Here is a 13,006-nt window from a genome sequence, read left to right on the forward strand (position 1 = left end):
AGAGAACTGTAATCAAAATTGTATTGTTAGGAGTAAAAGTAAAAGTTTTACTTTATTTTAAATTCTAAAATTTTTAAAAATATATATAATTTTTTTTCTTAAATTTTAAAAATTAATATTTTACTCTCATCTCAAAGTTTAGAAAGTTTAAATTTTATCTCTACGGTTTGTTTACCTTTTCTAACCACTATTATTCTAGTTAACGACCAATGTTTTTCACTAATTTTTTGAATCTGACAACAAAGGATTATCACCCATTATTCATGAGAGACGATGAAGTGTCGTTTTTTGTCGTTTAAAAAATGTAATGATAAAGGATGACAGTTTCTCATTTCTTCTTAATCTGAATGATGTTTCGTCATCCAAATCTAGATGACGAAGGATTGTCCTTGAGAAGATCATTTTTTAGAGATGAAACCTAGAAATTGTGAGGTGGGGGGGGGGGGGGGGGGAATAAATTTTTTATAGTTTAATTATAAGAGAAAATTATTAATTTTCTAAACTAAGAAGAAAAATAATATACATTTTTTAGATTTTAGAGATAAAATAATGATTTTATTCATGCTTTTAATTGAAAATTTTAACAACAGTTAGCCTATAAATAAATATTTAGATTTTTTATCTGTTATAGGTATATTTTTGAGATTAGGTTAAAACTGAGGTGAAAAATTGTTCTCTGGCCTAATTTAAATTAATTAAATTTAGGAGAAACAGCTAATAATTAGATTACCATAAGCTTTGTGATTAACTACTAATTAGATGTTGTCAATGAAATTAAATATTATAAAATCAAAGCAAATTCTTCTTTATCTTTTTATAGCTAGCCTTTTGACTTCACTCAAATAGTAAAAATGAAATTAAAAATTTCTTTATATTATACAAATAAAGAAATCAAACAGAACGTTTTTTAAAAAATAAATAAGGAATGGAATAAATATTATTAATTATCGTGATTTTTGCTTAATTATTTTACTATAAAATCATCCAAGAAAAGATAATATTTTAATTTTTGGTAATCAATTAAATTAGTTACTTTGTATCGGTGGATACAAAAAGAACAACATTATATATACATATTTTTTGTATATAATTAAGATACTTAAATGATATATCATCAAGTGAATAGATTTTATTTTATTTTTAATTCAAAATTATTTAATCATATAATAATATATTATCTATATATTCAAATTATATCATATAATTTCACTAGATACAAAAATACCCACCTAACTGACGTATTTAAATACGATATTACTCTTAAAATACGATATTAATAAATGCAACAAAAAGCATAATCTACAAGGGAAAGATATTAACTTGTCCTCTTTCAGTACCTGGCCAAAGTTGCAAGTTAATTTTTTCCAATCCCATTGTTGAAGTTCCTTTTAGTAACCTTGCCTTGTTCTATATAGCCTTTTGGTAACCCTACTTATAACTGTAGAGTTTATTTGATTGCATGTTCATATGGAAATTAATTACATTAATAACACCCTAGTTACCTAGTATTAGCAATTTTAAAACCAATAAAATTATATGTATCTATTTTGAATATATAAATAAATACATATTTGATATGTGTCACTATATAATTGGATAATTTTGAATTAAAGATAAAGCGACACACAATCACATGATGACACATGTAAGTATATACTAATTTGTATATTCAAAATTGGTTCACATAAAAACTATCAAAATGGTAAGAAACCATATTCTGTTTTTTCAACAAACTGAAATTTTCAATAACTGAAAGCTGTTGCAGAATAGGATTTGCTGCTCTGTTTCTACTTGTAAAAACATGTCTTTAACATGTTTTTCATTTCATGAAGACATGATTTAAACTCCCCTGCTCACTAAATGCTTGTTTTCTTTCAACACAATATGATATTGTCTGCATCAAACTTTTCATGTATTAAAATGTATTTATCACTATAATACATAGTCACCTGGATAAACTTACCATATCATTGTAATTCCTTGTGTATATGGTAACTGCAGCAGTTGATGACAGTTGCTACTTATTTTTTGTATTTTCCCCCTCAATTTCAGCATACACAATCACAGTATAAGTATTCATTGCGAGTCGAAAGACATGTTGTAGGATATATGAATAGTTTTCAATATACAAAGAATTTTAAGTTTCAACATACACAAGCACATTGTGAATCCTTTTTCCAGTATAAGGTCAGGAATGCTAACTTGAAAGAATAAAAAGTTCACATTGCACAAATAATGTCTAGTTTCAGTTCAGATTGCACAAACAATGCTAACTGTGTCATATTTTAAGAACAAATCCTGCAAATTTGATGAATATAGTTTGATGATTCACATATTTCTTTAACTAACTTAAGCATAGATCCTGAACCGCATAATGTGTTGGCATACTTGCAGGGAACAACATCTCTTTTACACCTTCAGCCTTTACAATCGGGAAAATGATACTTGATGCGTCCTGAAGAACATAATTGGCGTATTAGAAAAAAGTTGAATTGATGAAAGATAGACAAATGACTGATGAATTATTTAGACCATTTAAAGTTACAAGCAGTAGAGATACATACCAAGATCAATCTAGCACCAATCAACATACGTTTAGGCGAAGGAAAGGGAAGCAATACACGTCCGACACCATAGATTGCGACAGCAAAGAAATGTCTAACCAAACTGAGTGGACGAGAATTTAGACCAGAGAGTATAGCTATTGGTCCATTCGTGAAACCACCTCCAAGGCTCAGATAGTCAAAACATGCTTGGCGCAATTCGTTTCTTGATGGATCAGATGATGCACAAAAAACCTTGTAGAGGGCACCTGCCAGTGTATTTATCGTAGATGCCATTGGCTGTGAAAAAAAAATTATGCAAGTTCAAACTCTTTGTAAATCTAATAATGACACTATAAATATCATAACCAAAGCAAGAATATTGTTGGAGATCGGTGAATGCTACTTACCTTACGAAGGGTATAAAATGATTCAAGATACTTGCAAAGGGCAGGTGCATCATTAAGATCACCCAGAGGCCTAAGTAAATTCCTTAGAATAACAATATCGGATAAAGCCACTGTCATTCCACCTCCAGTTAAAGGGTGTCGCATATTGAAAGAGTCCCCAAGTAAAATAGCACCAGGAGTAGGAGATGGGGCAGCAGGCATGCTTCTATTAGTCATTGTTCTGATGTTTCCTTTATCAATTGCAGCAATAAAAGCAGAGTGGAGTTCTTGGGGAATCTGAAACATGGAAGTTCCGATAATGGTTAAGGAATCAGTCACAAGCTAAATTTACATGTAGTTAGGAAAATTTAATACTTTGGTAGTTTGGTTGCACAAACTTTCAAAATTTGCTTTTGTCGCCTGGAATCACTCATATGTTTTGATGAATAAGCTAATATTATATTCTAATTTAACTAGTTTTACTAATGAACATATAAAACATGATTATGCATTAGTGATAAGATAGTACAACAAAACTGTACTGAGACCTATCGGTTCAAACAAATTGCATATACCTGGGAGGCCACCACAGTTTTTAAATAATTTGCCATTTCACCATTTGAAATGGACGGCACTTTTTGGCCTGGTACATCTACTAAGCATCGAATCTCAGTGCTACTAATAGGATAAAACAAGATTGGCGCAGGATTTGCCAATATGACATGTCCATGATTCTTGTATGGAAGCTCACACTTCTCCAGGATCAGACCAACAAAACAAGAGGGAATTTCAACCTGCAGAAATGATAAGAATTAATCCTTCATTAGCCTCTAGTGTGTTAAATTTTACAGAAATAAATAAGTTTTCCCGATATTGCTAACTCATCTTTCTTACTAAAGTCTGTACTTCCATACTTTAAAGCAGCTCATCTAACTAAACAGGTTGTTTAATTGCATGAAAAATCGGATCAAAGAGGATATTAACCTTAGGTTTGCTGAGGGAGCGCCGGAAATTTGAACAACAGCCATCACATACCACAGTAAGGGGAGCATACGTTGTCAGCTCTTGACCTGTCTTGGTTCTGTATGTCACCCCTTTTATAATCCCCTTTTCTTCAATCAGAGATGTTACAGTTCCTTGTTCCAATTTTACACTGCAGTAAATAAGAAAAATGATTTAAACAAGATGTTTGTTTACTCAACTTGGGCTTAAGGAAACTTTCAACCTATTGAAATTGGCAGTATGTTGAGAAATGAACAATCTAGGAGTGAAAAACTTTACTTGGATAGGGACGCAGCTTTTTCCCTCATTCTCTGAATGAAGCGGCCATTGTGAAAACTTCTGCCAGCCACATCCGAATCGAAATTCTCCAAGGGATAAGATACTTTGTTACTTTTCCCATCTTTGTAGAGAGCATATCCAAACACTTGCTGTGCATCAATGGTGCTCACACAATCTGTAACCACAAAAACATAATTCGCCCATTAGAATAGAGGCGGCAATAAGAGAAAACAAAGATAGAGTGATTTAGCTACATATTTTCTTACCCTCAAGACCCAGCTCTATCAACTTAAGGTAGCCTCCTGGTTGCAGGAGTTCGCCAACAATTCTGTCAGGTTCAGTCAAGTCTCTTTCAATCACATGAACTCGCCGATCATCCTGCAATCAAAAACAGTTTTAAGGAAATCCAAAAAAGAAAAAAAAAACATATGCCTAGTTTCTGAAAACAAGATTATCAAATTCAGTTTGCCGAGTCTATTACCTTTGCAAGAGTGTAAGCCAGAGCTGAACCTGCAACTCCAGCACCAACAATAATTATATCGGTAGTGGTTTCAGCAACCTCTGCTGGGTGTGTAACATTTTCTGATCTCTTTGAACGCTCGTTCCCATGAATCTTAATTGAAGCATCTCCACTTTTCTTCTTTCCTCTACAACTTTGCAAGAGAAGCAGTCCCAAGATAGAGGCTATAAATGCTCCGAAGATCAGCATCAACAGATAAACCATCTTCAGATATCAAGAATTTATATTGAAAAGACCCGGTGATTCTTGTAAACTGCAAGTGCTAGTTTACTTCTCCCCTCTGGCTCGTGTTAATTAAATCCATGTTGCAATTCTGAGTCATTTATATACTCAGCTATAACTGAATAGATTTTACCTATCATTCAAAGGGGACATGCTAATGTTAAAAATGAAAATCAATGAATAGTTACAAGGTTGAGGAAGAAGTTGGACTCTGCTATGCAAAATTTGTGAAAATAATATTCAATAGGGATGCCGGAATTTGTCGAAGAGAATTGGTGTTATCTGGAAATGGGGTTGGAAATTTGATCATTCCTCGTATGCCAGACAAAATTGAAAATATTCTCAAAAGCTGTGCAAACCAATGGAGCCAAATTACAGAAACAGAGTTAAAAGGGCTTTCCAAGTCCCTGTATTGGACAAATTAATATAAATGTATTTTTTATATATAATTTGAGTATATAAATTATCTTTAATTCAAAATGATATGTTATTCCTATTGAGACTACGGGTCATTACTTACTTGTGAACTACATGTCGGTTTCTTTCAAAACGACCTGTTGTACATTTATGAAATATTAGTCAGATCTCATGCACTTAGACCTGGTTACGGTTCATGAACCGATGGTTTCGGTTCGAAACCACTAGTTTACGGTTCAAAAAAATAAAAACTCTGAACTGGAATCGTTACAGGACAGTTCGTAATCAGTTTGGAACTGACGGTTCTGATTCATAACCCCTATTCGAAATCGACATTAAACCATTGGTTTTAATTTATGACGCCTATTTATTTTTTAATTAATAATTATAATAATTAAGAATAAAAAATTAAAAAAACGCTTATATTTAATTTTTTAATTAAATTTTCTACGTATCCATTTGAGATTTAGAAAAATCAAAATTTACGTGGTTCTATTTACTATTTTTCGAGAATGAATAAAAAAAATTATATAATTAATTATAAAAGATAATGAAAAAAATAATATATAATAAATAAAATTAATTATAGAGATAAATTCTATAATTAATTATGAAATTGTATAATAAAAAATAATAATTATTAAATTATATAAATTAAAATTAGAATTGATAAAAATAAAAAAGGAATTTAATTAAATTTGAGATAATTTGATTGAGATAGTATTAAGAATTAAGAGAATGAGAAATGAGAAATGAGAGATTTGAAAGATTGAATAATATTTATAAATAAAATTTTATATTAAAATTTTTTTTAAAAAAAGCCAAACTGCCATACTTTATACATTTGCAGGGGACCGGTCCCGCAAGAAGCAGCCATATTTTAGAATTTGCAGGGGACCGGTGTAAATGTTTAAAATATGGTGGTTCCTTGTAGCATTTTCCGGTTCATTTAAAAAAATACCGGTTTATGAATTTTTGAACCGTCGGTTCGTGAAACCGGACATGAACCGACGGTTCCACTGTTCGAAAATATTAAAACCGGAACCGAACAGTTAAAATCCGGTTTCGATTCCGGTTCATCCGGTTCCGGTTTTGACGGTTCCGGTTCCGGTTTTAAACGGTCCGGTTCACGGGCCAAACCGGCCCGTGGCCAGGACTACATGCACCTATGTTTAAGACTAAAACGTTGTTACCTTCAATGTGGGCCAATTTTATCCCCAAGCACAAATGTGGTAAAATCCAAGCCGTTGGCTTTGATTACAAACCTAAAGTCAGCCTTCTGATCAGAACCCTGAACTAAAACATAGAGAAGAAAAAGATAAGAAAACAGAGCAGTACAAAAAACCCCATAGCCTCTAACAACTCAACAAATCTCTTCACTGGAGAATGAGCTTCTCTTCTTTAACCAGGTCATTTCACCTTTTGATTTTTTTTGAACATTCAGTTGTGATTATAATTATTTTTTTTTTCATTTGCGTTGATTTTTCATTTCAGCTTTACTGCCTAGTTCTGACCGTGTTAATCGGTTGTATGTATACAGTGCGTGCAGTGTCTTAGGAAGCTCGTTCGTTCAGCTAGGGTTTCATTCTAATTCTTTAAATGGGATTCTATTTTCTTCTTCTAAGAAGACAAAATTTGCTGTGAAGAAACTAACTGTGTCATGCTCTTCTTCTGGTATGTTCAATTATATCTCTAATTGATATTTCTTTTCAGATTAAAGAAGCTTTGTTCATCTGTAAGTTGTACTAGTGAAAAGTTTTTAGCTTTTCAATTGTCATCGGAGTTTAATTTCATCAACTTTCTAAACTAGTTTAAAGGGAACTCTATGTATGCTCATTACTAGAGGTTTTTGAACCAATTCAGAGCAAATTTGATATAAGAAGTGGTAAAATTAGAGAATTTAAGTTATAAGTGGACTTATTTTGTCAATTGTGGAAGGATACATGATTACATGAAATGGTTTGGTTTGGTGCAATGAATATAGCTGAAACCAGCAACGTAATGTGCAGAATAATAACATGCTGTATCAGTTGATGTTGTTACTGGGATTTGGTGATTTTCAAAACTAAACCAGCTGTTGTTAGTTGCTGGAATTATATCTCTTATTCATGTTTTATATAGATCCGCTGTTGGTTAAGGCTGCAAAAGGACATCTTGTAAGTCGACCTCCAGCATGGATGATGCGCCAAGCAGGAAGGTATATGGCTGTTTATAGAAAGCTTGCAGAACAACACCCATCCTTCAGAGAGAGGTCAGAGACGACTGATCTCATTGTGCAAATTTCTTTGCAGCCTTGGGAAGCTTTCCGTCCAGATGGGGTTATCATATTCTCTGACATTCTTACTCCTCTACCTGCATTTGGTGTCCCATTTGACATAGATGAAATGAAAGGACCTGTTATTCAATCACCAATTTGTTTGGAGGAGGACTTAAAGGCATTACATCCCCTTGACTTGGAGAAACTTCAATTTGTGGGGGAATCCTTGAAGATTTTGCGCAAGGAGGTGACTTCTCTTTTTCTTTTTTCTTTTTTCCCCTTCACACAGACTGAAATGAGGTGAATATATTACATCTATTTGTGATATGGTAATAGATGATTGCCTATCATGCTTTCTCTAAAATTTTCTGTTTGCATAGGTCGGTGATTATGCTGCAGTTTTGGGTTTTGTCGGAGCACCTTGGACAATTGCTACATATATCATTGAAGGGGGCACAACTCGCACATATACCACCATAAAGAGTATGTGCCATACAGCACCACATATATTAAGGGCTCTTCTCTCTCATTTAACAAAAGCAATATCTGAATACATTATCTTTCAAGTGGAGTCTGGGGCTCACTGCATACAAATATTTGATTCATGGGGTGGACAACTACCTCCACATATGTGGGAACTCTGGTCTGAGCCTTATATTAAAGAGGTAAGTTGGAGCTGCTTTATTCAATCCCAAGAAAGTTGTCTTCTTCTCAGCATTGCGATGTCACAGTGACATTGTCATTGTAAAAGCAACAATTATGCATAAAGGAGTTGGAGTGACATTGCTTTTTCTAATCTCATTTTACATTTTTTGTTATTTTACTTGAATTGGTTGCACCATCTCACTCTCTTGTGCAAGTATTCTGGTTGATCTTATGTTATTGATGATATTGTTATAGACTTCAGTGAGAACAAAGATATAAATCCTTTTGATCAAAGGATGACATCTTGTGCCTAAAAGATCATTAGATTTTCTATTACTAGTTGTTTTTTGTTGCCTTGTTTTTGTCCTGGTTGTACTTAAAAAAATTGTATGATAACTAAGAATAAGTTTGGGGTTTCTGAATGTGCAGATTGTCAATTTAGTGAGGACTAAATGCCCTGACACACCACTTGTGCTGTACATTAATGGAAATGGTGGCCTCCTTGAGCAGATGAAAGGAACTGGTGTTGATGTGATTGGGCTTGACTGGACAGTTGACATGGCAGACGGGAGGAAACAATTGGGTAATGACATCAGTGTTCAGGGAAATGTTGACCCTGCTTTCTTATTCGCTCCTTTACCTGCATTGACAGATGAAATTCAAAGGTAATTATTTCGTGTTCCTACTGGGCTTTATATATTTATTGATTGGGTTTGTCACATCTAGGATGTAAGGAATTTCCACACTATGTTGGTATGTTAGCAAGTAATCACCATGAACTAGAATATTTTTAGCTAGGTTTTTAATTTGTATTTTAGGGTGTATCTCTCTAGAGATTGGTTAGCATGGACTAACATTCAAAACTCATGAAAGGAAAAACTTTTCCTCCCTCTAAATTTCTCTCCTACTCCTCTCTGGTTTCTCTACTTTCTTTATTCCTCCTGTTCACCTTTTGCTGGAATCTTCCACATTATTTCTTGTTGTTGATTGAACATGACGTTTGTAGCATTGTTAAGGCTGTCTCATTTCTTTTTCTTGGCTTTTCGGCTCTACACTGCTGTTTCTTCATGATTTTGGGCTTCTTTTCAGTGACAAGGTATCATTTTCCATGTTGGTTGGCAACTTGTCCTTAGGCTATTAGCCAAATGGTTTTCATATTTTGTGGTGTTTACTAGTTAGGGGTGACTTATTGTTCCTTACTCTTAAGGCTTTTGAAGCAATTTCATAACATAAATAGTGAATTATTATATAATTTAATACAATGTAGTTGTTGTTAATTGTTAGGCCCCCAAGTAATTTAGTAAATAGTAGGTTTTGGGAGGATTAAAATGAGCTTTTGAGAATCTAATTTTAGAGTAGCTCTTTATTATGGTAGGTGGAACACACCGTTAATCTCTTGGGTGAGTGCCAGAGACATTAGGTCTTTCAATTGTAATAATTCCTTATATATATAACAATTATATTTATTCAATACATTCAATTTATTCGACACGCATTTCAATTAATTCTATTACAACCGCAAAGTGCTCACCCTTACAATTCAGGGTTGCAACATTAATTCACAGACAAAAGGAAGAATAATATTGGAGTATCATTTGCATAGATGCATAGCTTGGCTTGTTAATCTTGCTGTTTCTTTCTGCTCAGGATAGTGTTTGATATGTGATTCACTACTTTCATTGGTGCTCACATTGGTAAATTATATTTTTCAGGGTTGTCAAGTGTGCAGGACCAAAGGGGCACATCCTTAATCTAGGGCATGGAGTTCTGGTTGGGACACCTGAAGAAGCTGTTGCACATTTCTTTGAGGTTGTGAAAAGCTTGAAGTATGATTCTTCGTCTCAAAGTCGTATGCTGGAGGAATCTAAATCGGTAGTCTGACAATATACCTATCTTCAAGCATAAGCCAGCAGTTTTGTTTACATGATGGCTGTTCATTATGAAGTTACACCCTGTTCCTTCCTGATGACCACTTGATACTGTTTAACTTGCCCTTTCCTGAGAGGTAGTTTAAAGCTAGAAGTGTGTAAACGCTTTTGCTGAGCTAACTAGTTTTTTCTCTTGTATCATTTATTCCCAATAAATTCATAAGTAAATTAATATATCAATTCTTCTTATCACTGATCTTGCAGTGTATGAAGGGCTTTTTAATGTTTATCAACAAATTATTTGAGTAATTTTCCGGTTGAACTGTTTCTCTACATGGGCTAGTAATCAAGCCTTTTTAGCCACCTTGATTTGCGATTGGTTCATTAGTCTGGCTAATTGAAATGTAGCATTCCTTCGATTGATTGAAGAAATCAGCGTAACAATATTTACGAGAAATGTTATCAACATATTGTTGACAATGGGTGAAACACTTTCCTTGATGGTAACTGTTTCTTAAATATATTTGTTTATTTATTTTTTATTAGTTGTTTTGTGCTTAAAAAAAAAAAGCATCTGAGTAAAACAGGTCTTGTTGTTTCCATGCATACTCCCATGGTCAAGGACAGATCAGAATGGTTGTGTGTGCACACAAACTTATGCAATTCATACTCAGTATAACAGAGAGTTATGTGAATGTGGTGATGGAGGTAAATAATGCAAACTCTCCACTTAACTTTTACCTGTTTAATTACAAGTATTCATTTATTTTCATAGGCTGTGCATAGCACTTGGCTTTTTACCCAACAGTTCTGTCGTAGAGTTTTAATTATATACTCTTCTTTTTCAAACTGCTTTGAACTGCTTGTTGAATTGTTGTGGAGCTAGGTATGTATTTAAAGGATTTCATATTGTAGGTGTCTAGGTGAGGTCCTTCAATATCCATACAAGTTCATTGTATTGGAGTTCATTATTCATTATTATTAATCAAATTTTGTATAGATGTCAGATTCATTGTATATATTCTGTATTTTTTTTCTCCTGCTTGTTATGTGTTATCTGTTCATTAAATTATCAACCGCCAAAACATGATGTCATATAGTTGCCATTGCATTTCTTTTCAGAACATATACAATGCTATGAAGTTAACTCCACTCTACATGTTGAATTATACTGATTTTCCTGGAGACTATTCATTCTGGAAGATAGATGGAATGTACCTTATTCATATATGCTTTAAGTTGCACTATTATATCTTCTAAATTAGTTGGTGTAACATTGTCCTGATGCATATATTGTGCTTAAATGATTAAGATTCAAACTCCACTGTATGTTCAACAGATCGGAATTTCATTTGAAGACCATCATCATACAATTGTTTTTAATAATATTTCATGTACAAATAGTTGGGTACTAGCAAATACAAACAAACTGAGGTATTATTATATAATTTAGTGATTTTGAATTATAGTTAAAACAATTAGATCATTCAATCACATGATAACACGATAGGTTGTTTGTACTCAATTATGATAATACGGCAATTTGTTTATACCCATTAGTAACCACCGTTTATACACATAATATTACTCTGTTCTTTCAGGAACCACCCTTTTAATGTAGACTACTGGACTTCATGTTCTCCTCTTGCTGGTTAGACGGGATGAACACTCCATATTTGCTAAATCGATCTACAACGGCCAGCCATAATGTTGTTGTATCCCTCAGACTTTGGCAATGGTGGGTGTAGGATATGATATGATTGGTCTCATTGAAATTTATGGGGTGCTGGTGTAATTTTTATCACAATATATGTGGGAGAGATAGCAAACAATATAGCAATATACTCATATAGAAAATTAAAATACATTTTCAGTTCAGTGATGTTCCTGTTAGCTTTTGCATGGTCACTGACTTCTCATTCATTTGCATTCAAGATCATGGATGCTAAGGAATATTAGGCTTGAGAAAAAAAAAAATCATAGCATGCTTTGTTGTTATGCTTCAGGGCCTGGTGAGAGAGAGAATTGATGTTACTTGGTGAAGTCTCAATTTGATTGGGTTACACCAACTAATTTTACACTTCTTCAAACGTTATGTGTCTACACTTTTGAGCACATAATTAGATATACGATGTGTTATCATATGATTAAGTGTTATTATATCTTTAATTTTAAATTATTTAATTGTATTTATCATTTATATATCCAATTATTTATTAAATAACGTATGCCCATAGTTTTATTGATCAGATAAAAGTAATCTGTGCCGCCACTGCTTCGGTGAAAATCATATTACTGATGTTTAGAGCAGTTGGATTGGCTAGTCATCCACCATGGCTAAACCCGCAACAGAAGGTTTTTTTTTTTTGGGGGGGCCACCATTTATGTAACTCTTTAATTATTATTTACGGTTATTAAATTTATAATTAAATATAAAATAATATATCATCATATAATTATTAAATAATTTTTATATATCATTTTATTAAACCGATGTAACAGCGGTTCGGAAATAGTTTTGATCCATGAATTCAAAGCACTTTGTTGGTCTGGATTTGAAGTCATTTCGAATAAGGAACTTGGGCTGTATCCTTCGGTATCAAATTTGTTCAACACAGAATTACGTTACAGGAGAGCAAAATGACTCCAAATCCAGTTGCAACAGTAACACAATCGGAATTGAATTTATTTATATATTTATATATATATTGGTAATCTGTTTTGATTATTTAATTTGAAAGAGGTAAATCACGTGATGAATATGTACTCAAGTATAAAAAATTATGCCCCATTTTATTTTAAATTTAATTGGATCAGTACATATTTTTTTTTATAATTTTTATATATTAATATCATATATATGT

The 13,006-nt window shown here is 32.9% G+C and overlaps 2 protein-coding genes across 5 annotated transcripts; one reads left to right on the top strand and one right to left on the bottom strand.

Annotated features, from left to right (window-relative positions):
* Nucleotides 1–2,202: 2,202 nt before the first annotated feature.
* Nucleotides 2,203–5,341, bottom strand: LOC123221443 (squalene monooxygenase SE1-like). The gene is made up of 8 exons (XM_044644295.1): nucleotides 4,695–5,341; nucleotides 4,480–4,591; nucleotides 4,214–4,388; nucleotides 3,917–4,085; nucleotides 3,508–3,726; nucleotides 2,954–3,229; nucleotides 2,565–2,843; nucleotides 2,203–2,455 (listed from the first exon to the last, which is right to left on the bottom strand). Exons 1-8 carry the CDS (start codon nucleotides 4,935–4,937, stop codon nucleotides 2,345–2,347), a joined length of 1,584 nt encoding a protein of 527 aa, XP_044500230.1. The 5' UTR covers nucleotides 4,938–5,341; the 3' UTR covers nucleotides 2,203–2,344.
* A 1,283-nt stretch (nucleotides 5,342–6,624) lies between these two features.
* LOC123221452 (uroporphyrinogen decarboxylase 1, chloroplastic) lies at nucleotides 6,625–12,020 on the top strand. 4 transcript variants are annotated; one of them, XR_006503264.1, is made up of 9 exons: nucleotides 6,625–6,781; nucleotides 6,913–7,046; nucleotides 7,494–7,876; nucleotides 8,010–8,294; nucleotides 8,704–8,939; nucleotides 9,987–10,279; nucleotides 10,407–10,645; nucleotides 10,730–10,850; nucleotides 11,744–12,020. XR_006503264.1 is itself a non-coding variant. In XM_044644305.1 (6 exons), the coding sequence occupies exons 1-6, from the start codon at nucleotides 6,759–6,761 to the stop codon at nucleotides 10,153–10,155; spliced, it is 1,230 nt and encodes a 409-aa protein (XP_044500240.1). In that variant the 5' UTR covers nucleotides 6,625–6,758; the 3' UTR covers nucleotides 10,156–10,394. The 4 variants fall into 4 exon arrangements, 1 of the variants encoding a protein (XP_044500240.1); XR_006503263.1 differs by having other exon boundaries at nucleotides 10,770–10,850; XR_006503262.1 differs by having other exon boundaries at nucleotides 10,407–10,850.
* The last annotated feature ends 986 nt before the right edge of the window (nucleotides 12,021–13,006 follow it).

This window comes from Mangifera indica, chromosome 1 (genome assembly GCF_011075055.1).
Source record: "Mangifera indica cultivar Alphonso chromosome 1, CATAS_Mindica_2.1, whole genome shotgun sequence".
NCBI lineage: Eukaryota > Viridiplantae > Streptophyta > Magnoliopsida > Sapindales > Anacardiaceae > Mangifera > Mangifera indica.

Bases quoted from the DNA above. Each gene is read 5' to 3' on its own strand.
- LOC123221443 (XM_044644295.1), bottom strand. From the start codon at position 4,937: ATGGTTTATCTGTTGATGCTGATCTTCGGAGCATTTATAGCCTCTATC. The intron at 4,592-4,694 runs GTAATAGACTCG...TTTTGATTGCAG, and splicing joins TGGCTTACACTCTTGCAAAG to GATGATCGGCGAGTTCATGT. The intron at 4,086-4,213 runs GTAAAGTTTTTC...TATTTACTGCAG, and splicing joins AAAGCTGCGTCCCTATCCAA to TGTAAAATTGGAACAAGGAA.
- LOC123221452 (XM_044644305.1), top strand. From the start codon at position 6,759: ATGAGCTTCTCTTCTTTAACCAG. The intron at 7,047-7,493 runs GTATGTTCAATT...TGTTTTATATAG, and splicing joins TGTGTCATGCTCTTCTTCTG to ATCCGCTGTTGGTTAAGGCT. The intron at 8,940-9,986 runs GTAATTATTTCG...TATATTTTTCAG, and splicing joins TTGACAGATGAAATTCAAAG to GGTTGTCAAGTGTGCAGGAC.